General features: G+C 48.0%; 1 protein-coding gene across 3 annotated transcripts in view; it reads right to left on the bottom strand.

Moving 5' to 3' along the window:
• The window catches only part of FUBP3 (far upstream element binding protein 3), a 51072-nt gene extending 47491 nt beyond the window's left edge, over positions 1-3581 (bottom strand). For all 3 annotated transcript variants that reach the window (XM_047829449.1, XM_047829447.1, XM_047829448.1), the window contains exon 1: positions 3430-3581. In XM_047829449.1, the coding sequence (XP_047685405.1) occupies positions 3430-3513 (84 nt within the window). In that variant the 5' untranslated portion in view covers positions 3514-3581. The remainder of the gene's footprint in view (positions 1-3429) is intronic.
• Positions 3582-22330: the final 18749 nt, after the last annotated feature.

Below are 22330 nucleotides of genomic sequence, written 5' to 3'. Positions count from 1 at the left end.
AACCCAATGAACCTTTCCCCCCAAAAAAGTACTGTAAAGAACAGGCGCCAGGCCTACGGAACTGTCCAAAAGGCTGCTTTCTTACTGGTTCTGCATCGGCTCAGTCCCGTTCGTTAGGGCGCAGAACCGTCATGGTGCTCAACTCCGACAGGCTCCGATCACACTGTATTCATGCGAACGGAACAGTCGTGGAGTTATGCAACACACAGCACTGACTGCGTCTAGGTCGACACAGGAGCTTAAAGTCCCGGAAAGCACTAGCCGTCAGGCAAGAGAACTTCTATTCGGGTGATGACCGACAGACAGCCGGCCCAACCTGGGGAAGGCGGCTGGGAACCTGCAACACACACACTGTGGCGGTCACACTGTCCTGTGAACAAGCAAACGTGTGCGCTAGATGGCGGAGGCTACTGGATCCCCAGTAGCAGGGGGCTTTGGGGAAGTATTTTCGCTTTTAGAAAAAACCAACCAAACAGAAGGGATTCGTATCTAGGTATCCATCATCTCCACGAAGACGTCTGGGAGCCCAGACAGTCAGGGTGAAAACGCAGTGTGGCTGCAGGGCAGGATGGCCGAGCCTGGTCTGGCTCTGGGTCCACCTCCCACCCTTACGAGGACCCTACTCTCTCTAAACGAGTGTAACAAATACTTTATTTTTGCTGACCCGCCAAGGAGTTAGGAGAACTGAACGTGCTTTTTCAGTACCCAGCAGGTCTTAGATCTTCACCAACGGGACCGAGTCAGACCGCGCTTGGACACTTGGATACTTCCCTTCAGAATGGTCGTACGCTATTAACTCGCTGCTGGGGAAAATTTTAAATCTTACACAACTTCAGAGACTCCCTTTTGATCGAGGAATACCGTGTTCACAGTGAACTAACAGTAACAAGGGGTTGGTTCCCTCTGTTGGAAAGGGTCCAGAGGATACGCAGGAGGCTTCAAGATGCCAGGCAGGAAGCCTAGTGGGTTTAGGTACTGGGCTCCACAAACCAGACTTAATAGAAACAGGAGGTTCAAATCCCAGCAGGGTTAATTGGGACTTTATTGTGGTTTTCTAGATAAAGTGAGCACAAGACAGCTTGCTCCTCCCTGACAAACTAGCGAGGGCTTTATAGACCGTTGCTGGTGTTTATGAGGGCATGTCAGGGGGCGAGGGGGTGGAGGGAAGCTGCGTAATCATTTAAATAAATAAGTACACTGTCTTTTATTTCCAGTTACTGGAGAGAAAAAAAGCACATCTCTGCAACATGCTGTGTATACAATGAAGTAGAACCATCATCAACCGGATGCCCAAATTAACAGGAGACCCTTTGAGGTAAGCTCTTCTATAAAGCACACAACAGGACGCCTGGGTGGCTCAGTCGGTGGAGCGGCCGACTTCGGCTCAGGTCATGATCTCGTGGTTCGCGAGTTCAAGCCCCACAACGGGCTCTGTGCTGACAGCTCAGAGCCTGGAGCCTGCTTCCGATTCTGTGTCTCCCTCTCTCTCTGCCCCTCCCCTGCTCACGCTCAGTCTCTCTCTCTCTCTCTCTCTCAAAAATAAATAAAAACATTTTTAAAACATAATAAAAAATAAATAAAGCACACAACAGTTTCAATTTCTCACATTCCATTCTTGCTCAATGCGAATCTGGAAATAAACCTAAAATTACCCACAAACCTGTTTTTTTCTTTAGATTTTTAAAGGCCATCAAATCCTTGGAGATAGTATCGACCTCCAGCTGTTAATACTCAGAAGTAATACACTTACAGCACTGTCTCCATTGGGCTTATTACTGCTCCAGTCAATGGCGCATTTCAGAGCTGGGAACTTTTCCAATGAAGTTCTCTTTGCTAGTAGGAAACACCACTGCTTCAACAATCCACATTAGGTCAGCATTTAACAGAGGGTCTCCCTCCCTCTTGAGCAGGTTGTCCAAGAATACGAGTTCAACCACTGGCTCAAGAGAAGCAGAAAGTCTTCTCAATGGTTCAAAATTCATTTTATGTTCAACTACAGGCCTTCTGTAAACTGAGGATCTGAGCTCTTTAGGGTAGTGACTATAATTCTTCCTGGATACAGAGGGCCACCAGGTCGAGGGTCACATATCAGCCACAAAGCGAAAGCCATTACATATTAGTAGCCAGTGAGAAACAAAGTTCAGGACCCTGTACTGTAGAGGAGAGCAGTGCAACACGCCGGCAAGCAGACTGGTGGAAGGGGAGCTGGATGGCATCCATTACAGCCACTGGTTGGCTCTGAAGTCTAAGTAAGGTGGATACTCACTATTGTACTGGTTGATGCCTAGGCAGTAAGTAACAAGCCATCAGACACAATTTTAGGTGGAACCACAGGTTTGGAAAGTGCTGGGATCCAATATCATGTCTATAGGAGCATCGGTATTAAAATGAAAAGTCAGTATCGGGGACACAGGTAGGGTTCCCTCCCCTGGAATACCGGAAAGAGATGTAAAGACCATATCTTCAAGCGACCAAGTGGAGACCTTCTTCTAATACAATGAGTCCTGTGGCTTTCTGTTAGGAATCAAGCAGTAATTAGTTACAGCCCAACTTTTACACTGTCAGTTAGTTATGCCTACAATTAAATAGGAAGAGACGATGCCTGTAACACACTCAGCAGAAACGGGTTAGGTGTTAGAGCTAACCTGTAAGATTTACACACGATACAAGGACACGTTTTGCTCTAAGCACCCTGCTAGAAGCCAGAGTATTCCTGGCAGGTCCCCATATTCGTTCTCCAGGGAAGCCCGCAATCTCTTAAAACCCAGCTTAGTTAACTCTGGCAAAATGCACGACATTGTCAGATGGTAAAGTTTCACTGCTGGGATGAGTCCATCTCACATTCTCCCCGAGAGAGAGGAAAACTACTGCCCGTAAGGGATTACTTCTACGTCCTGGGGACCACCCACACCTATTTAACATCCTCCTCTCTCCCCTCTCCAAGAGCAACTTCAAAAGTAAAGTACCCTCGAATTCCTTCCACTCCAGTCTTGGAATACAGGAAGTCCGAAGACGACGTTTTCCAAGTTTTAAGAAGCTACAGGGCCCGAGACGGCCGCTCTGTGTCTATACCCGGGTCCTCACCGGGAGCTCCCCAGCCCCCTTCCCCTCGCGAACCCCAGAAGCCCACGCTGGATGCCCTGCAGGCCCAGCCCGGGCGCGGGGGCGCGATGGGGCCAAGCGACCCCGGCAAACCGTTTCCCAGCGGCTGCACCTAGGAGAGCCGCCCGACAGGCTGGGCCCGGGCGTCGCGGTGGCGCTTCCTCCCTCCGCTTCCCCGGCTGCAGGCGCCCCAAGAAAAGGCCGAGCCCGGCTGAGGCGTCAGCCCAGGCTGCCTCCCGCCGCCAGGCCCGACCCCCTCCTCCCAATCGGGCCCGGCCCGGCCCCGCCTCGGGCTCCCGTGCTCCCGCCAGCCGGCCCCGCCCGTACCTGCCGGACCCGGTGCAGGGCGTCCACGAAGCCCTCGGCTTTCATCCCCACCGGAGCGCTCTGCCCCTGCACCAGCTCCGCCATTACCGCCCCCGCCGCCGCCGCCGCCGCTGCCGCTCAGCTCCCCCGTCCGGCCTCCAGCTCCGCTTGGGGACCCGTAGCCGGAAAGGGAAAGTCGCCCCACTTCCGGCGGAAGGGAAGCCGGGACGCTGGAAGCGAGAGGAGCCGTGTCGGGGGGGGCGGGGCCAGGGCACGTGATCCCAGCCCGGCCGGAAGTGGGGGCGGGGCCGCGGGCGCGGGGGCGTGTCCAGCGCCGGGGGCGGCCGCTGTCTGGCCTCGAGGAACGGGGAGCTGTTCCCAGGCCGGATTTGGGCCAGGCCCGTCGCTGATGTCGTGACAGGCCCTTGAGGCTCGGATGGGGCCCGAGGTGTCCGGCTCTCGGCTGTTTGGAAACCCAGAGAGGAATGACATGGTTTTCCCAAGACAGCCCCCCCGAGCAGCCCTGGTTCACTAAAAGCCTGACCCTGGCAGTCCCTCCCAGGAATGGCCATTGGTTTGGAATATTGGGACCGAGCTCTTGGAAATGGCACCGTTGAGGGCCCAGAGGGAGGCTGGAGGGGGAGGGGGCAGCGCCGCAAAATGTCTGTTCCCCAACATTTGCAAAGAGCACCCGGCCGGGGTCCAGGTGGCAGGAGGACGAGGCTGGGCTAAACCACACCTGGGATTACCTGGCGACACAGCTCAGGAAGGACGCTCCTGCTGGAAAGCCAGCATGCTGTCCTCTTACACATTCCTGCGCTAACTCTGGGGCTCTGGGGAAAGAAGAGATAGGACAGGACCATCATTGTTTCCAAGCCTGCTGACTCAAAACCGTCTTGCCAGAGGGCTTCTTGGAATGCTTAAGTAACTTTCTCCTAATGGTACTCGCTAGGTGTAGATACTTCAAAGCAAGGGAAAGAATCTTCGTGCTGGAACACACGTGCGCCTTTGAGATGGCGCTTACAAATGAGCAAACAAACCCGCCAGAAAGGAAACCAGGCTTAGGGGTTTTGACCCACATCTTGCTGGTGGCAGGCCCAAGCAGGGGCTCCCATCTTTTGATTAACACGATTGCCCTTAGGATTAATATTTCCCAAGGCCTGTGGTGCCAAGGAGTTGGATTTTAATGGAGAGTCACGTCAAGCATTTTATGTGCCTCTTGAAGTGACGAAGGAAGAGGAGCACCAGAAAGGAAATTAAGAAGTAAAATACAGTGTGGTTTTCCTTTGATGATCCTTTGCTAGGAGAGCTTTGGGTTTTAGAAAGAAGTGTGTGTAGTAACTGGCCAATCGAAGAGAAGTTCTTCATTTGTTAGTGACTTTGCGACCAGACTGTGAGTTCCTTTAGGGCAGAGACGGGGTCTTAGTTTTCCCTGTATCCCTAGAATTTGACACACGGTAGTTTTCTGCCAAGAGAAGTTATTTTGAATCGAATAATGCCAAATTGGAATAAGTCCCAGATTATGGCGAAATATAAGAATTTGGCAGACTCGTCACAGTGAAGGTTATCACTTGCAGACAAAATGTTTCAGCCCGTGGAGAAAAGCGCAGAGTTGACCACGGTTGCTGTTACTGGTGAAGGGCTATCATGAGGCAGAACCAACACATGACCTGGCATATCTATCCTGGACATACCGGACCAACACATGCTAACATATCTATTTGTGGCCCATCCTGGGTGTGTTGAGTGTTTTAATTTTGCCAAGTTTGTAAAACTCAAGGTAAAGGTGGCATCAACCTTCAGGAATGGGGATGGTTCTACCGCCCCAATATCACAATGCTTGTGTTTTGAATATTTTTAAAAATCTGAGGCGAGTATGTTAATCCAAATTCCAGCTGGCTCTCCCTATGAGTATAAACAGTGAACACAGGGCTCTTGGCCCAAACCTAAGGCGTTTTCCAAAGACTACAGAGTGTCTAAGTAGGAAGACAAAGTTCGGATTCTTCCTCTTTTACTGGTTCAGTAACTTTGGGCAACTGACTTATTTCTGAGGGCGCAGAAGGGGAAGACGACCCAGACCCGATCAAGTCCAATGGTGTATGTGCTACCAGCACACTGGATTTCAACATCTTAAAATTTATAATACTTTGTTTTATTTTATTTTCATTTTTTAATGTTCATTTGAGAGAGAGGGAGAGAGAGAAACCGGGCATGACCACGGGAGGGGCAGAGAGAGAGGGAGACAGAATCTGAAACAGGCTCCAGGCTCTGAGCTGTCAGCACAGCCCAATGCAGGACTCAAACCCACCAACCATGAGATCATGACCTGAGCCAAAGTCAGACACTTAACTGACTGAGCCACACAGGTGCCCCTATCACAATCGATTTTAAATCACTGTGTAATTATTTGTTTATTATTTGTTTCTTCCACTATAACAAAATGAACAGTTTAGCTAGTTACGGAACTCTGGACTGTAAATAATTTTTCTTTAAAATATTGGAGGCATCACTCACCGTCTCTAGCGTCCAGTATTTTTTTTTTTACTGTTTTGTTTTTCTTTTTTGAGACAGAGAGAGACAGAGCATGAACGGGGGAGGGGCAGAGAGAGAGGGAGACACAGAATCGGAAGTAGGCTCCAGGCTCTGAGCCATCAGCCCAGAGCCTGACGTGGGGCTCGAACTCATGGACCACGAGATCATGACCTGAGCTGAAGTCGGACGCTTAACCGACTGAGCCACCCAGGCGCCCCTAGCGTCCAGTATTTTAAAACAGCTTTATTGATAAAAACTTGATATACAATAAACTGCACATAAGTAAGGTGTATACTTTGATATTGTTTCACATATACATACAACTGTCAAGGTCATGAACATATGCACCACCAGCCATCTTACCATTCCACGCTTCTTCAGCCTCCACCCCACCAGCCTCTCCATCTGCAAACAACCACCAATAGGTTTTCTGTCACTCTAGGTTAGTTTGTGTTTTCTAGAATGTTATATAAGTGAACGCAGACAGCATGACTCTTCTGCCTGAGGTGTTTCACAGAGCATAATTATTTTGAGATTCATCCATATTGTGCCGTGTATGAAAAGTTCATTCCTTGTCATCGCCTAATAGTATTCCATTGAATGGATATACCACAATTTATTTATCTGCTTACCTGTTAGTGGATATTTGGACCGTTTCTGATTTGGGGGATATTAGAGTTAAATTTGGCTATCAGTCTTTATATGGACATACACTATTATTTCTCCTGGGCAAATATCCAGGAGCAAAATAGCCAGACCTTGGGCACCTGGGTTGCTCAGTAGACTAAACGTCTGACTCTTGATTTCAGCTCATGGTTCGTGAGATCAAGCCTCAAGTCAGGCCCTGCACTGACAGTGCAGTGCTGTCCCTCTCAAAATAAAGAAATAAACATGAAAACATTTTAAATAGCTGGATCATATAGCAAGTGAACATTTACAGTGAGTTATTGCTTAATGGGTACAGAGTTTCCATTTGGGAAGGTGAAAAAGTTCTGGAGATAGATGGTGGGGATGGTTGTACAACCAGGGGAACATTCCTGATGCCACTGAATTGTACACTTAAAATGGTGAGAATAGTAAATTTTTATGTTCTATGTATTTTGCCATGATAAAAAACCTAATCACCTAGGAAATCAAATTTTGAGGAGTCAAAAAAAGAGGGGGAGGCTCTGTTGGACTGACACATGGCCTTAAAGGACTGGGGTTGGCAATGGAGCAAGCCTGGCAGGTCAGGAAGTTCTTCTCTCTCTCTCTCTCTCTCTCTCTCTCTCTCTCTCTCCATCTGTTGCCTTGGTAACTGTCTTGTGCCTTTTTTGGCTTCATCCTTTCTGGTGGCCAACCTGCTATTTCTTCTCAGACTGGATGATGGACTATTGGAGCAGACAGTACTGGGGTTTACACAACATCACTTCCAGCCACCTGAAGAGAAACTGACTCCTATATCTTGGCTCCAGGTTTAGAATTCTAGGGCACAATTCTGATTGGCTCAGAAAGGCCAGGTGTCCACCCCTAAACCAATCAACTGCGGCCAGGAGTGGGGTTCATCATCACCCTTGCAGTTGGATTGGAGGTTGGAATGGAATGGAATGGAATGTTTGTTGGGCAGACAAAAGTCAGTGACTGTTATAGTCACACGAAGAAAGAACTGGCTTCATATTTGTTTGTCGTCTTCCTTTTGAGGAGCTGAAATTACTCTTATCTCTCACCCTCCTGGCCTTCCCATCATCTTTGTGAGGCACCATAGGTTAGCATCAGATTCTCCATTTTATAAGCGGAGAAAGTAAGGCACGGTGAAACCAAATGACATACCCAGGTCCCTAATAGAAATTGCTGTATGTCTGTACTCCCAACACCCCTTCTCTGTAAGTGACAATGAAGTGTAATGGGTGGATAAATCCCAGTTTATCAAATCCTTAAGTATTATCACTTGGGTGGAGTTCCCCCAGATGCTCTGCTAGAATTGAAGTGGTGTCATTGGGTCTATTCAGAGCTATCCTTTTCCTTGTGGACAGTAGGACATTTTCTCTAGCTCATTATTCAGCCCTCACCACTGATGATGGATAGACTGGCTGGATATAGAATTTTAGGTTGGGATAACAATTTACAAGGCAAGGCATTCTTTTACTACCTTCAAGCAACCGTCATTGCTGTTGGGAAGCCTGACGCTATTCTGCTATATTATCCTTTTGACCTTTTCCCCCTTCTCTCTGGAAATCTTTTTTTGATCTTGGAATGAGTCTTTTTCCATCCTTCATGCTGGCCCTTTTTAGTTGCCCTTTTGATGTGCAAATTTCTGTCCTTCAGTTCTGAGAAATTGTCTTGAATTATTTAATTGAGGATTCCCCCCAGCACTTTCTCTATTCATCTTTCTAGAGTTTCTATTATTTGGATATTGGATCTCCTACAGTGGTCCTCTAATTGTCTTCTATTTTCTACTTTCTGTCTTTCTTTTTACTCCTCTTTCTGGGCTATTCCCTCAATTTCATCTTTCAATCTTTCTGTAGGGTTTTTCAGGTATGCTGTCCTGTTTTTAACTCACAAGAGTTATTCCTTACTCTCCTAACAATTCTTTCTTTGAAAAATCACATCATTTCCCCACAAATACGTGGCCAACTGATCTTCAACAAGGCAGGAAAGAGTACCCAACTGAGAAAAGACAGTCTTTTTAGCAAACGGTGATGGGAGAACTGGACAGCAACATGCAGAAGAATGAAACAGACACTTTCTTACACCCTACACAAAAACAAATTCAAAATGGATGAAAGACCTACATGTGAAACAGGAAACCATCAAAATCCCACAGGAGAGAACAGGCAGCACTCTTTGACTTAGGCCACGGCAACTCCTTACTTGACACGCCTCTGGAGGCAAGGAAAAGAAAAGCAAAAATTAACTATTGGGACCCCATCAAGATGAAGAGCTTCTGCACAGCAAAGGAAACAATAAAACTAAAAGGCAAGCGACAGGATGGAAGAAGATATTTGCAGATGGCATCTCAGATTAAGGGTTAGTATCCAAAATCTATAAAGAACTTACCAAACTCAATACCCAAAAAACAAATAATCCATGGCAGAAAACATGAATAGACACTTTTCCAAAGACGACATCCAAATGGCCAACAGACGCATGAAAAGACGCTCAACATCATTCATCATCAGGGAAATGCAAATCAAAACCACATTGAGATACCACCTCACACCAGTGAGAGTGGCTAAAATGAACAACTCAAGAAACAACAAATGTTGGCGAGGATGCGGAGAAAAGGGAACGCTTTCGCACTGTTGTTGGTGGTAATGCAAACTGGTACAGCCACTCTGGAAAACAGTATGGAGGTTCCTCAAAAAATTACAAATAGAACTACCCTGTGACCCAGCAATTGCACTACGAGGAATTTATCCAAAGGATATGAAACTGCTGACTCGAAGGGGCAAATGCACCCCAATGTTTATAGCAACGCTATCAACAATAGCCAAATTGTGGAAAGACCCCAACTGTCCATCAACTGATAAATGGATAAAAAGACATGGTGCGTGCGTGCACGCGCACAGACACACACACACACACACACACACACACACACTGGAATGCTACTCAGTGATGAAAAAGAATGAAATCTTGCCATTTGCGACAACATGGATGGAACTGGAGGGTATGATGCTAAGCGAAATAAGTCAGCCAAAGAAAGCAGATATCATACGATTTCACTCATACGTGGAATTTGAGAAACTCAACAGATGAACACAGGGGAAGGGAAGGAAAAATAAGATAAAAACAGAGAGGGAGGCAAAACCATAAGAGACTCTCAAACAAAGAGAACAAACTGAGGGCTGCTAGAGGTGGGGCAGGTGCGGTGGGAGGATGGGTTGAATGGGTGACGGGCCTTAAGGAGGGCACTTTTGGGGATGAGCACTGGGTGTCATATGTAAGAGATGAATCACCGGGTTCTACTCCTGAAGCCAAGACTATGCTGTATGTTAACCGACTTGAACATTAAACAAACAAACAAATAAATAAAGGAAAAAATAACATTCATTCCTTATTTTGGGGATGGAATACCTTCCCTTATCTGAGGATTATAGTACTTTTTTTGAGGATTATAGTACTTTTGAAGAAGTTTATTCTTTCTGCATAGTGTATGTTCCTTATAGCTCACTGTTCCCATTTATTTTATGCATCTATGTATGTAGGTAAGTGGGCTTTATGGTCCCTATATTTCATGGTACAGACTTTTCTCAGATGCTGGGGAATCCACGGTGGTCTGCTCATGCCTCTGGGTAGGTGAGGATTGTAGACTCTCAGCTTCACTGCAGGAAGGTCCACCTGGGGTGTTTTGGGGCATCCTCCAACGTCAGCTTCTTTAAGCTGTTCCTCTTGGGCAAGTTAGATTCCCTACAAAAATTTATCCCAGTCTCCTTCCTGGAAACCAGAGCACCTATCTTAGTTTAAGTTATATCTTCATTCACCTGATTCTTTGACTAATACTTGTCTCCCTCACATGACCATGAACTTTGGAGATGGAGGTATTGTGTCCATATTGTTTGCTATGTATCTCCAGCATCGAGCACATAAGATGTGTTCAACGAACAATTATTTCTCTAAATTAATGAATGGAGTCTGTTGACAATGTCCCATCATATTCTTTTAATCCCCGCTTTATTATTTTGTATTATGAAATAACATAGGCATATAAAAAAGTATATAGACTAATGTGATGGACAGCCATTTATTTACCCAATACCAATATAAGAAATCAGCACTGCAGTTACTAATGAAAAACCCTGTGCTGGGGTGCCTGGGGTGGCTCAGTTGGTTAAGCGTCTGACTTTGACTCAGGACATGATCTCACGGTTCGTGGGTTCGAGCCCCGCATTGACAGAGTCATACTCTGTCTCTCTCTCTCTCAAAAATAAATAAAACATTAAAAAATTTTTTTAATTAAAAAAAGAATTTGACTATCTAGGTACTTCATGTAAGTGGGATCATATAACATTTGTCCATTTGTGCCTGGCTTATTTCACTTACCATAAAGTCTTCAAGGTTCATCCATGTTGTAGCAGGTATCAGAATTTCCTTCCTTTCTTTGGGAATGCAAGTTGGTGCAGCCACTCTAGAAAACAGTATGGAGGTTCCTCAAAACACTAAAAAGAGAACTACCCTACGACCCAGCAGTTGCACTACTAGGCATTTATCCACGGGATACAGATGTGCTGTTGCGAAGGGACACATGCGCCCCCATGTTTATATAGCAGCACTCTCGACAATAGCCAAAGGATGGAAAGAGCCCGAGTGTCCATCGATGGATGAACGGATAAAGAAGATGTGGTCTATATAGAAAATGGAGTTATTACTCGGCCATCAAAAAGAATGAAATCTTGCCATTTGCAACTACGTGGCGGGAACTAGAGGGTATTAGGCTAAGTGAAATCAGAGAAAGACAAAAATCATATGACTTCACTCATATGAGGACTTTACGAGACAAAACATATGAACTTAAGGGAAGGGAAACAAAAATAATATAGAAACAGGGAGGGGGACAAAACAGAAGAGATTCATAAATATGGAGAACAGACCGAGGGTGGCTGGAAGGGTTGGGGGGGGGTGGGGGGATGGGCGAAATGGGGAAGGGGCACTAAGGAATCTACTCCTGAAACCACTGTTGCACTATATGCTAAGTTGGACGCAAACGAAAAAAATAAAACATAAAATTAAAAAAAAAAGAATTTCCTTCCTTTTTAAGGCTGAATGACAGCCCGTGGTATGTATACGCTACATTTCATGTATTCATCTGTGTACAAATATCCATTTGCACAAATATCTGTTTGAGTCTTTGCTTTCAATAAAATGAATTTTAGTGTATGTTCTTTTCATGGGATGAGCGCATACTAGCTCCCTAGGAAGAGAAGTCCCTTCGGGGCTTACCTCTCTTCCCCTCAGCACTTCGTATACAGTGAGTACTTAGAAAAATAAGGGTTGGCTCACTGGTGGAAAGAGGTCGTATTTCACCCTTAGCCGGTCATGGTTACCATGTCTGATGCATGGGCCACGCCATGATTATTCTCGGGGAGGTTCTGAGATAGAGTCTCACCAAAGGTCACATCTCCTAGGAACAGGAATTGCCCTGTGGGCCACACTCTCCAAGCCAGGACTCACTATTCGGGGACTGGTTCCTATTCTAGCAACATAGTTACCAGTTGAGACAAGAAGGGCTTTATTCATCAAAAGAAGGGGGTGAAGCCATAGCACACAGCCAGATACAGACCTTTGACCTTCGCTGTTCAGGTTTTACAAATGCTCAACTGGCAGCCAGGGGAGGCAGGATCTGATCTGCTTGATGGTGGAGGGGACAAGATAAGGACACCAAGGCTCAGACAAGTCAAGACACGAGCCATGACCACTTAGCTTTCCGCCCTCATAAGATTATATTAGTTTTCTATTGTTGTGCAACAAAGGACCACAAATTCGGCAACTTGAAACAATGTATTATCTCACAGTTCTGTGGGTCAGAAGTTGTGTCACAGTGCAGCTGGGCTCTTTTCCTGGGGTCCCGCAAGGCCGAAATCAAGGTATTCCCGTGGCTGAGGTCTTATCCGAGGCTTGGCGTCCAAGCTTGCGGGTTTTTTTTTTTTTTTTCAACGTTTATTTATTTTCGGGACAGAGAGAGACAGAGCATGAACGGGGGACGGGCAGAGAGAGAGGGAGACACAGAATCGGAAACAGGCTCCAGGCTCTGAGCCATCAGCCCAGAGCCCGACGCGGGGCTCGAACTCACGGACCGCGAGATCATCGTGACCTGGCTGAAGTCGGACGCTTAACCGACTGCGCCACCCAGGCGCCCCGCGTGGGTTTTTTTTAATTCACGTCTTTGCATTTGCAGAATCAAGGAGGCTGAATGTTCCTGACTCGTAAGAACACAGCTCTCTGACACTTTATCTCCTTTCGGAAGGCTCAATTGATTATGTCAGGCACACCCAAGATCATTTCCCTTTTGATTAACATAAAATTAACTGATTAGTGGCCTCGTGACAGGAATGATATCCCATCAAATGCCTAGATCTCATCTGCTCTCAAGGCAAGGGGATTATACAGGATTTCTACAAGAGGCGACAGGAGCTTTGCACCACAGAAATCAACAGAAGTTTCTTTTCCATGTAACCAAATGGGATTGGTGGGTGTGGGGGAGTAAGGAGGGTGATCAACCGATCAGATTAGCCTGGGAAGGAAGGGTTTCAGGATGGGGGACTTCGGGTAGTAAAACCAGGAAGGTCGTGGGAAAATTGGGATAAGCTGGTGATTCAAGATGTAGAAAGAACAGACGCATGAAACCTCACCCTCCTGAAGGCACCAGTCTTGCTACTTTGGACATCCCTGATTGTTGCTTTGGACTTTCAGGAGGGGAAGACGGTTGAAAGGGTAAATAAAGCAAAGTAAAAAGGTGGGGAGGGGTGCCTGGGTGGCTCAGTCAGTGGAGCGTCTGACTCTTGATTTCAGCTCAGGTCATGATTTCATGGTTCACGAGTTCGGGCCCACACTGGGCTCTATGCTCACAGCTCAGAGCCTGGAGCCTGCTTCGGATTCTGTGTCTCCCTGGCTCTCTGCCTCTCCCCTTGCTCATGCTCTCTCTCTCAAAAAGAAATAAAAATTAAAAAAAAAAAACAAAAAACTCTGTGGGTGGAATTAAATCTGATAAATACACTCAATTGTTCATTCATTCAATGAGGTTCAAAATCTTTTTTTCTAAATATAAGAGCAAAAGTTGCTTCTGTAGGTACAGCAGTCTCAATGCTTCATGTAGAAACTTAAGTTCCCCTTGCTCCTACTTCCAGAAATCTCTACCGATACAGTTTCGTAAAATAGTGATGATTATGAGGTCATTACAAAAAATATATGTTAAGAGATAAAATAATATTCAGCACCCAGAGAGGAGGAAGTCACTTCAGGCTGGGCACAGAAACAACGGGGAGAGACCAAGAAAAAATGTGATGGAGAAGGTGGCATTTCAGATGGGCCACGTGGACATTTGGAGATGTGGCAGAAGAGCATTCCTGGTGAAAGGAACAGAATGAGCAAAGGTATAAAGTCAAGAAGATGTGGGATCTGTGTGGACAACAGTTTGACCTCTTGAGGCAGGGGCTCAGACAGCATCACTGGGACCTGTTTTCTCCATTGCTGGGCTCTGTCGGCTTCCCTATCTTGAATCCATTCTCAGATTAAGCATAGATATGGCATCCCCTTAGGCTCATGTCCAGCCAGAAGGAGAGTCTGGTTTTGTCTCAACATTCCTAGAAAATGATCCATTGACTTGACTCCATCCCATATTCCTGCCTGAAATAATCTTGTGACCACGGTAATGAGATTTACTAATTAGTGTAGATCCCGATTACATGCCCATAAAACACACCATTAAGAAAATAGAAAGGTGGGAACACCCCTAACCACTTTCAGTTTGGGCCTACCCAATTGGAGTCAGTTTTTGCTCAAATAAACTCTCAAAAAAAAAAAAAAAAAAGAAAAAAGAAAAAAGAAACAGAAAATCAAACCACAGACTGAAAGTATTTACAAAACATACATTTGACAAAGGACTAGTATTTATGATATATAAAGAACGCCCACAACTAAATTTAAAAAAGGAGGGGGGCACCTGGATGGCTCAGTCAGTTAAGTGTGTGACTTCAGCTCAGGTCATGACCTCACCCTTGTGGGTTTGAGCCCCAAGTCGGGCTCTGTGCTGATGGCTCAGAACCTGGAGCCTGCTTCAGATTCTGTGTCTCCCTCTCCCTGCCCCTTCCCCGCTCATGTGCTCTCTCCCTCTCTCTCTCTCCCTCCCTCTCTCTCTCTCCCAAAAATAAACGTTAGAAAATAAAAAAAAAAAAAAGAAATATGCAAAAAAAAAAAAAGTTTTTTTTTTTTTTTGGACACATCACAAAGGAAGATGAATGGTCAATAAGAACAAGAAAATGTGCTCAACATTATTAGCCAGTAAACAAATGCAAATTAAAACCTCCACCCACCCACCTGAATGGCTAAACCTAAAAAGACTGATAACACCAAATGTTGACAAGATTACGAGGAAGGTGAAACTTTCACATTGTTCTCAGGAATGAAAAATGGTACAACCACTTAGAAAAAAGGAGTGGCAATTTCTTTCCTTTTTTTTTTTTTTTTCAAAATTTTTAAAAGTTTACTTATTTTTTTAGAGACAGAGACAGAGCACTAGCTGGGGAGGGGCAGAGAGAGAGAGAGAGAGAGAGAGAGAAAGAGACAGAATCTGAAGCAGGCTCCAGGCTCCGAGCCATCGGCACAGAGCCCGACGTGGGGCTGGAACTCGTGGACTGGGAGATCATGACCTGAGCCAAAGTCAGACACTTAACCATCTGAGCCACCGAGGCACCCCAAGAAAGCCTCCTTTTAAAGGGGAGTCAGGAGGCTGGAAAGGGGAACTCTCATGTCCTACCACTCATCGTCAATTACAGACGCCAACAGCAAGAGACATACCTTGGATTCCCAATGAAGAAGCCTGTATTTTACCACCCCACCAGGATGCAGATTTTCTTCTTGCCGGTCAGCAGCCCACCCAGTGAGAAACTGTTACAACTTGGCCAATGCAGAGCAACAACACTTCCAACTCCCGGTTTATCCCACTGGACTTCTTGTTTATAACAGTCCCGCTCGGGGCACCTGGGTGGCTCAGTCAGTTACGGGACCACGATCTCATGGTTGGAGAGCTCTGCGCTGGGGAGAGCAGAGCCTGCTGGGGATTCTCTCTCCCTCTCTCTCAAAATAAACGTCAAAAAAAAAAAAATAATAATCGCAGCCCCTCTCGATCGCCCCCTTCCCTTTATAAGAGAGAAGTTCCCTCTGCGTTGTTCTCTGGATTTAACTGTGGTTTTGCTGTAGCTTGCATGTCCCAAATGGTAATTGTCTGCTGTTCCTGAATAAACCCATTTTGCTGGTAAAACAACAGGATGTTTTATTTTTAAGGTTAATATATAGAAATTTGACAAAGAAAAAAACATGTAAACAAATATCGGACTCCAGTCAATGATACACGTTTGGGAGGAGAGGCACCTATGTCTGCAATTTACTTTCAAAGACACCAAAGACGAAATGGATTAATTGCAAGATAGAGGGATGGATAGAGGACAGACATGAGATAAAGCAGGTGCGGTAAAAGTGTTCATAGTGGAATCTAGGTGGTGGGTTAATGGGTGTTCACTGTGAAATTCTTTAGTTTTCCTCTATGATTGAAAGTGTCAAAAATACATTAGGAAAGGAAGATGCCATGAATCATTTTTGGGGGAAGGAATTTGAGCTATAGATCTCAACCATAGAGTTCTGCAGTCTCATAGATCTCAGCAGTCTCAGGGCCACCGATCTTGAGTGTAGTGTGAGCGAAGGGACCAATTCACCAAGGGAAAGAGAGCTGTCAACAGAAGAAAAATGGATGCGGTGGCAATAAACAACTCTTGACCACTACAAATATTCACGGGTGGGGAAAAGAAACAGAGTTGATGGAAGAGGATGAATTCAAAAGGGTCATGCGCACCCTGCATTCAAAAATATGTGTGCTTTTGTTGGACACATTTGTACTCCCTCACCTCTACCTAAGCACTGGGCAGACATATCTTCTTCCCTGGCTAGACTGATACAAAACCATTTGGTTGTCTGTGAAACTGTGTCCTTTCCTTCTTCACAGAGAGTAAAAAATGCTGGTAGGGACTATTGTACTAAACCCTCTCGCTTCCAGCCATCCATCCATCCATCCATCCACCTGTCCATTTGTCCATCCATTCATCCGATCGTCCATCTGTCCATCGATTATCCATCCATCCATCCATGCAATAAAGGCTCTTCTGTGAATGGATTATTGAGGCCAGGTTCTCTGAAAGGCCCTTGCCTACAATAACCCATTCTTGAGATCAAGGCATGACATCAGGAGAAAGATAGCTAGCATGGAACCGGACATGAAATCTAGGGAAGAGTTGCAAAGGACACGAGGTAATAACCAAACCATCAAGAAAGCTTACCACTGATGTCTGTGACTGGAAAGAGGCATGAGTCAGTAGATAGAAATGGGTATGTGGGTGGGGGGGGGGGGGGGAGCAGTGATGAATATCGCACTGAATCAACCGGGCGCAGAGGCCTCCTTGCTATGAAGGAAAAGGACATGGCAGGGATTAGGGAACAGTTACTGTTAGAACACATGCTCTATTCATTACCCAGAGATTTCTAGAGATTCTAAACTTTCCTGGCTTCTGGTCCCCTAAATTAGGGATGTAGTTAAAATTGTCTGTGTGGTATAGACTGGGTTAAGGCTGAGTGTATCTGGAATGGACGAGAGGCAGGCGGGCTCCCCTCTCCTGGTCACATAGGTATCCCGTGTCTGTCTCCCGTTCATTTCGGGAACACTCGTTTTCTGCTCTGCGGCTTGGCTGTTGTGGTTGGCTCAGCTCTGATCCTGGAGGCCAGGCTGAGGGACAATGAGTACTTCACTGAGAACGAGGCTGCCACGATGCAGGAAAAATGGGAGGCTTCCAAAGAAAATTCCATCCTGTGTGACACCAGGGAGGAACCTGGCTGCAGTTTCACCAAAATGTCCCTCCTGGCTAGGGGTGTTTTATCTCTAAGAAAAAATCAGGGGCTGGGATAGTCCCCAGAGTCCAAAAATCTGAAAGGTCAGGTTGTGGCTTATCCTCTAAAGCCCAAGTGCCTGGGGCAGGGTCTGCTTCCAGGGCGAAATCACTGATCGCTTTTATTTATTTATTTATTTATTTATTTTCAACGTTTATTTATTTTTGGGACAGAGAGAGACAGAGCATGAACGGGGGAGGGGCAGAGAGAGAGGGAGACACAGAATCGGAAACAGGCTCCAGGCTCCAGCCATCAGCCCAGAGCCTGACGCGGGGCTCGAACTCACGGACTCACGGACTGCGAGATCGTGACCTGGCTGAAGTCAGACGCCTAACCGACTGCGCCACCCAGGCGCCCCCACTGATCGCTTTTATAACACTCACTCGGGTGTGTAGTCCATGCTTCATGGTGACACGTGCCTTTCTGTGTCTTCTGGTTGGCTATCACGGCTTCCAAAGACTTGTGGCTCCAGAAAAGAGGCTTTGATGACAGGCCTGGGCCTCAAAGCCCATAAAGAAGAAACAAACAGGGGCGCTTGGGTGGCTCAGTCGGTTGAGCATCGAGAGTCGGTTGACTCTCGATTTGGGCTCAGGTCATGATCCCAGGGTCGTGGGTTCGAGCCCCACGTCCCACTGAGCCTGGAGACTGCTTCGGATTCTGTGTCTCCCTCTCTTTCTGCCCCTTCCTGGCTCGCACTGTCTCTCTCTCAAAAGTAAATAAACATTAAAAAGAAAAAAAAGACACAGACAAATGCACGTGCAGTGAAGTGCGAACAGAGACTACCTCTGGAGGACAGGGCGAGGGAAAGCCAAGGGGGGAGGGGGGAAGGGAAGGGGTGGGGGAGGGGAAGGGGGAGGGGTGGGGGACGGGTGGGGGAGGGAGGCCCGCAAAACCAGCAGTCAAAAGTCTTATGTATAGGGGCGCCTGGGTGGCTCAGTTGGTTGAGCGTCTGACTTCAGCTCAGGTCATGATCTCACTGTCTGTGAGTTCGAGCCCCGTGTCGGGCTCTGTGCTGACAGCTCAGAGCCTGGAGCCTGTTTCGGATTCTGTGTCTCCCTCTCTCTCTGACCCTCCCCCATTCATGCTCTGTCTCTGTCTCAAAAATAAATAAACATTAAAAAAAATTAAAAAAAAAACACCAAAAGTCTTATGTATAATGTTAACATTTAAAAACAAGTACTATGTATATGTATATATTTGCTCACGCAATTAAAAATCAATTAAAAACTTTTTTTTTAATGTGCATTCATTTTTGAGAGACAGAGACAGAGCGTGAGCAGGGGAGGGGCAGGGAGAGGAGGAGACACAGAATCCGAAGCAGACTCCAGGCTCCGAGCTGTCGGCACAGAGCCCGACCCAGGGCTCGAACCCACCAACCGTGAGATCATGACCCCTGAGCCAAAGTTGGGCGCTTAACCGACTGAGCCCCCCAGGCGCCCCTAAAAATCACTTTTTAAGAAGATCTTATTCTTCGGTGCATATCAAACTGGGTGAAAAATGTTTTATAGATCAGATAAAGGAAGGATGGCAATTAACATTTGCCTATTATCTGCCCCTCATTACAAGTAATAACTGGGGGGGGGGCACGGTGCCTGGGTGGCTCAGTCGGTTAAGCGCCCGACTCTTGACTTGGGCTCGGGTCATGATCTCGCGGTTCGTGGGTTCGAGCCCCGCGTCAGGCTTCACGCTGATAGCGTGGAGCCTGCTTGGGATTCTCTCTCTCACCTTCTCTCTCTGCCCCCGACCCCTTAAAAGAAATAAACTTTACAAAGCAAGCAAACAAACAACAAGTTGTAATGGTGAGGCTGGTGATGACGACGTCGGGTGATTTAACTCTTCTCATGTTACAGATGGGGCACCTGAGGCTCCGAAAGAAGGGATTTGCCCGAGCGTTAGTATGTGGCAGAGCTGCATTTCAAGGCCGCGTCTGTTGGACGTCAGAGCCTCGACTTTCGCCCACAATGTTCTGCCATCTCCTGCTGACTGAGACTCCCTTACCCACCCCTGGGGGGTTCAGTCGGCTGAGCATCCGATTCGGCTCAGGTCACGATCTCACGGTTCCTGAGTTCGAGCCCCGCGTCGGGCTCTGTGCTGACAGCTCGGAGCCTGGAGCCTCCTTCCCATTCTGTGCCTCCCTCTCTCTCTGCCCCTCCCCGGCTCATGCTCTGCCTCTCAAAAAGAAATAAACATTAACACAAATTTAAACAAAGAAAGAACTGCCTGTGGCTGGGATTGGCGTCGCCAGTGGAGCCGAGGGCTGGGTCCCAAGGACAGAGCGACTTCCACTCCGTGGCCGAGGTACGGACAGTGCATGAGGCAGGCAGCAGGAAGGTATGCCCACCCCAGCCAGGCCTCCGGAGGGTTCTGAGAGTGGGCGAAGGTGCCCCGAGGGCAGATCTGTCCCGGCCAAGGCCCAGACGGGGACGCCATCCTGCAGGAGAGAGGGCCGACTCTGCCAAGGCCTATCTCTGCAGCAGCTTCCCCGTGGATCACACAGAAGTGTCAGGGGGCTGAGAAGATCCCCTGCGGAAGGTGTGGATGGAGGCAGTCCAGGTTGCTAAGCCCTGGGGTCTGGCTCTCACCACGCAATCACAGGGCTAGCAAACGATCGATCGGCAGACTTTCCCTTTGGAGGCGATCAAGCCAGGCTTTTGCGGGCACCACACAGCCCTGAGGTTCCAGGCTGGAGAACCGTGGCCTATGAAGGCGGATCTCCCATCAGTTCCTGCGGGCAGGGTTCGCGGAGACAGACAGCGGCAAGCTAAGGGGGAGACGATTTTGGTAACCAGTTTCCCTGCTGCAGAATGGCCCCTTCGCCCGTGTGCCGGTTACCTTCACGAAATAACAAATTGACCCAAGCGTTACCACTTTAAGACAACCGTTTTTGTCTTGGTCCCGATTTGCCAAGTGGGGGGATTTGGGAAAGGCTCAGCTGGATGTTTCTGGCTTGGGGAGATCACTTGCTGGCGATGTGATGGTGGGTGAACTGGAACGGTGGGGGGAGGGGCGGAAGACGGTTGGGGGCGGGTAGGTCTGGAACTGCGGGGTGGGGGGGCTCACTGAGCACCCCTCCCTCATCACGAAGTCTCAGGGCCTCTCCACATGGGCTGGATTGGGCTTCCTCACTCCGTGACGGCCTCAGGGCCGCTGGCCTGCTCCCACGACGTCTGAAGCCCTCACGAAAATCCGGCAAGCAGTGTAGACACCGCTTTGCCCTTAGGATCTTGCCTGGGAAATCCCGTTGCCTCTTCTGTCGGTTGCCACAGTACCAAAACCCCAGTCAGGTTCAAGGGGAGGAGGCACAGACATCACTTCCTGATGTCTGTGTCAAAGTCCCCTTGTCCATAAGCCCTGGGATCGGGGACACTGTGAGAACTCTCTCTGGAAAATACGACCGCTCACCCCCTGCCATGTTCCCAAACCATAATCTCAACCCCCCTCTGCATTTGGCCACCTGCTATAATGCTCAAGGGAGCGACCCACCAGCGGCAGGAGAGATTTGGGACAGAGGACCACTGATGGTAGAACCCCATCAATTTCTTTTGAGAGGGGTTGGGGGCCCAAAGGGTTGGCTCTGTCCGAGGTGATGAAAATAGTAACCTTGGGGCACCTGGGTGGCTCAGTCGGTTAAGCATCCGACTCTTGACTCCGGGTCGGGTCATGACCTCCCGCTTCATGGGTTCGAGCCCTGCATCTGGTACTTTCCATTCTCCTTACCGTTGGCATGAATTGAACGACTCTGGGTATGGCGCGTACGTGGCATCACACAGCATTTGTCCTTTTGCGTGTGGCCTCTTTCGCTCGGCATCATGTCTTCGAGGTTCATCCACGCGGTCACACGTATCAGAATTGTTTTAAGGTTGAACGATATTCTGTGGTACGGATAGACCAGAGTTTGTTTATGCCTTTCTCCACCCGTGGGCCTTTGGGTTGTTTCCAGCTTTTGGTTACTGTAAATAATGCCACTATGAACATTCACCCATAGAAGCTGACTTTGGGGCCATTGCCGGGGGGGGGGGGGGGGTAAGAACTCCCCCTACTGGTTCATTGCTGGGGAAAATCGGGATCGGGGGACCACCCGTTGGCCAAGACCTTATTACCTCTTCTGCAGATGAGATGAAGCTCAGAGAGGACAAACAACCTGTCTGAAGTCACACAGCCAGGAAGTGGAGTCAGCGTCCAAACCCAGAACCGTGGCGCGAAGCGCGGCTTCCCAGGACCTCCGCCACCCTTGCCCACTCTCTCCTGAGGCCCGGGGGCCAGGCCAGTGCCTGCTGGGCGACAGGCCTGTCAGCGGCCCAGAGCAATCCTGGGGAGAGCCGCTCCTCAGCACCGGACGAGAACGGGCTGCGGGAGTCTGAAACCCACTTTGTTCGTTACGAATGAAAAGCAGATGTGATCTTAAGTGTCGTGCTTCAGCTGCCGGTGCTGGGTAGAGGAGAGCCCCCGTGAGCAGTCACACCAAATCAAACGTATTATTTAGGAGTGATTGGAAGGCAGACAAGCTGAAAACATTGCGCACGGAAAGGCTACCGTCACCCGCCCACGAGCAGCCACATCGCTTTCCCCGGCTCAGACGTGGATTCACATTTAGGGCAATTTCCCTCATGGTAACGCAATTCCGTGAGCGGGCTGGGGCTTGTGGACAAGCGATTTCCCAGCCGAGTGACTTCCGGCCCCGGCACAGAGCACGGGCGCGCGGCGCGGGGCTTGGCTCCCCTGCGTCTGCCCCGGGGGGACGTTATTATCCCAGAACCAGTTC

This window comes from Prionailurus viverrinus, chromosome D4 (assembly GCF_022837055.1).
Source record: "Prionailurus viverrinus isolate Anna chromosome D4, UM_Priviv_1.0, whole genome shotgun sequence".
Taxonomy (NCBI): domain Eukaryota; kingdom Metazoa; phylum Chordata; class Mammalia; order Carnivora; family Felidae; genus Prionailurus; species Prionailurus viverrinus.
This window is presented reverse-complemented; position numbering and strand designations above follow the sequence as displayed.